General features: G+C 73.5%; 1 protein-coding gene across 1 annotated transcript in view; it reads left to right on the top strand.

Moving 5' to 3' along the window:
* Positions 1 to 372, top strand: part of DOK3 (docking protein 3) — a 3382-nt gene extending 3010 nt beyond the window's left edge. Inside the window, exon 5 of the mRNA XM_009285761.2 lies at positions 1 to 372. This exon is cut by the window's left edge and continues 336 nt beyond it. Coding sequence (XP_009284036.1) covers positions 1 to 372 — 372 coding nt within the window.
* The last annotated feature ends 84 nt before the right edge of the window (positions 373 to 456 follow it).

The following is a 456-nucleotide window of genomic DNA, read 5'->3' as shown; positions in this document are numbered from 1 at the left end:
GGGCCAGGGCGGCCAGGGCCCAGTGAGCCCTGGGCCGCAGGGAAGCTGCCCCCTGAGCATCTCTATGAGAACATCTTCACTGCGGAGCCGGGTCCTGCCAGGGCAGAGGAGGAAGAAGAGGAAGGGCAGTGGGAGCTGGGGTGCCGGGAGGCCCCCGAGGGCCACAGCAGCGAGGCGGGCCCCCTCTATAACAACCGGGCTGCCCTGGCCCAGCTCCCGCGAGGCAGCCCCCAGCCCTCTGAGCAGTGCTGGAGCCGTGGGGGGCAGGAGGCGCCGCCGGGGCGCCCTGGGCACAAGCCCCAGAGCAACCTCCGGGCCAAGCTGGTGCGGCTGCTCAGCCGGGAGACCCCCGGCCCGCGGGACTGGGCCTGAGCCCGGGCCGGATGCCGTTCGGTGGTGCGGTGAATAAACAGCCTGGGCCGGACTGGGCTCTGCCGGTGCTGCTGGGGCGGGCGG

This window comes from Aptenodytes forsteri, unplaced genomic scaffold (assembly GCF_000699145.1).
Source record: "Aptenodytes forsteri isolate BGI_AS27 unplaced genomic scaffold, ASM69914v1 Scaffold54, whole genome shotgun sequence".
NCBI classification, from domain to species: domain Eukaryota; kingdom Metazoa; phylum Chordata; class Aves; order Sphenisciformes; family Spheniscidae; genus Aptenodytes; species Aptenodytes forsteri.
Note: the sequence above shows the minus strand (reverse complement) of the source record. Positions and strands in the feature narration are given on the sequence as shown.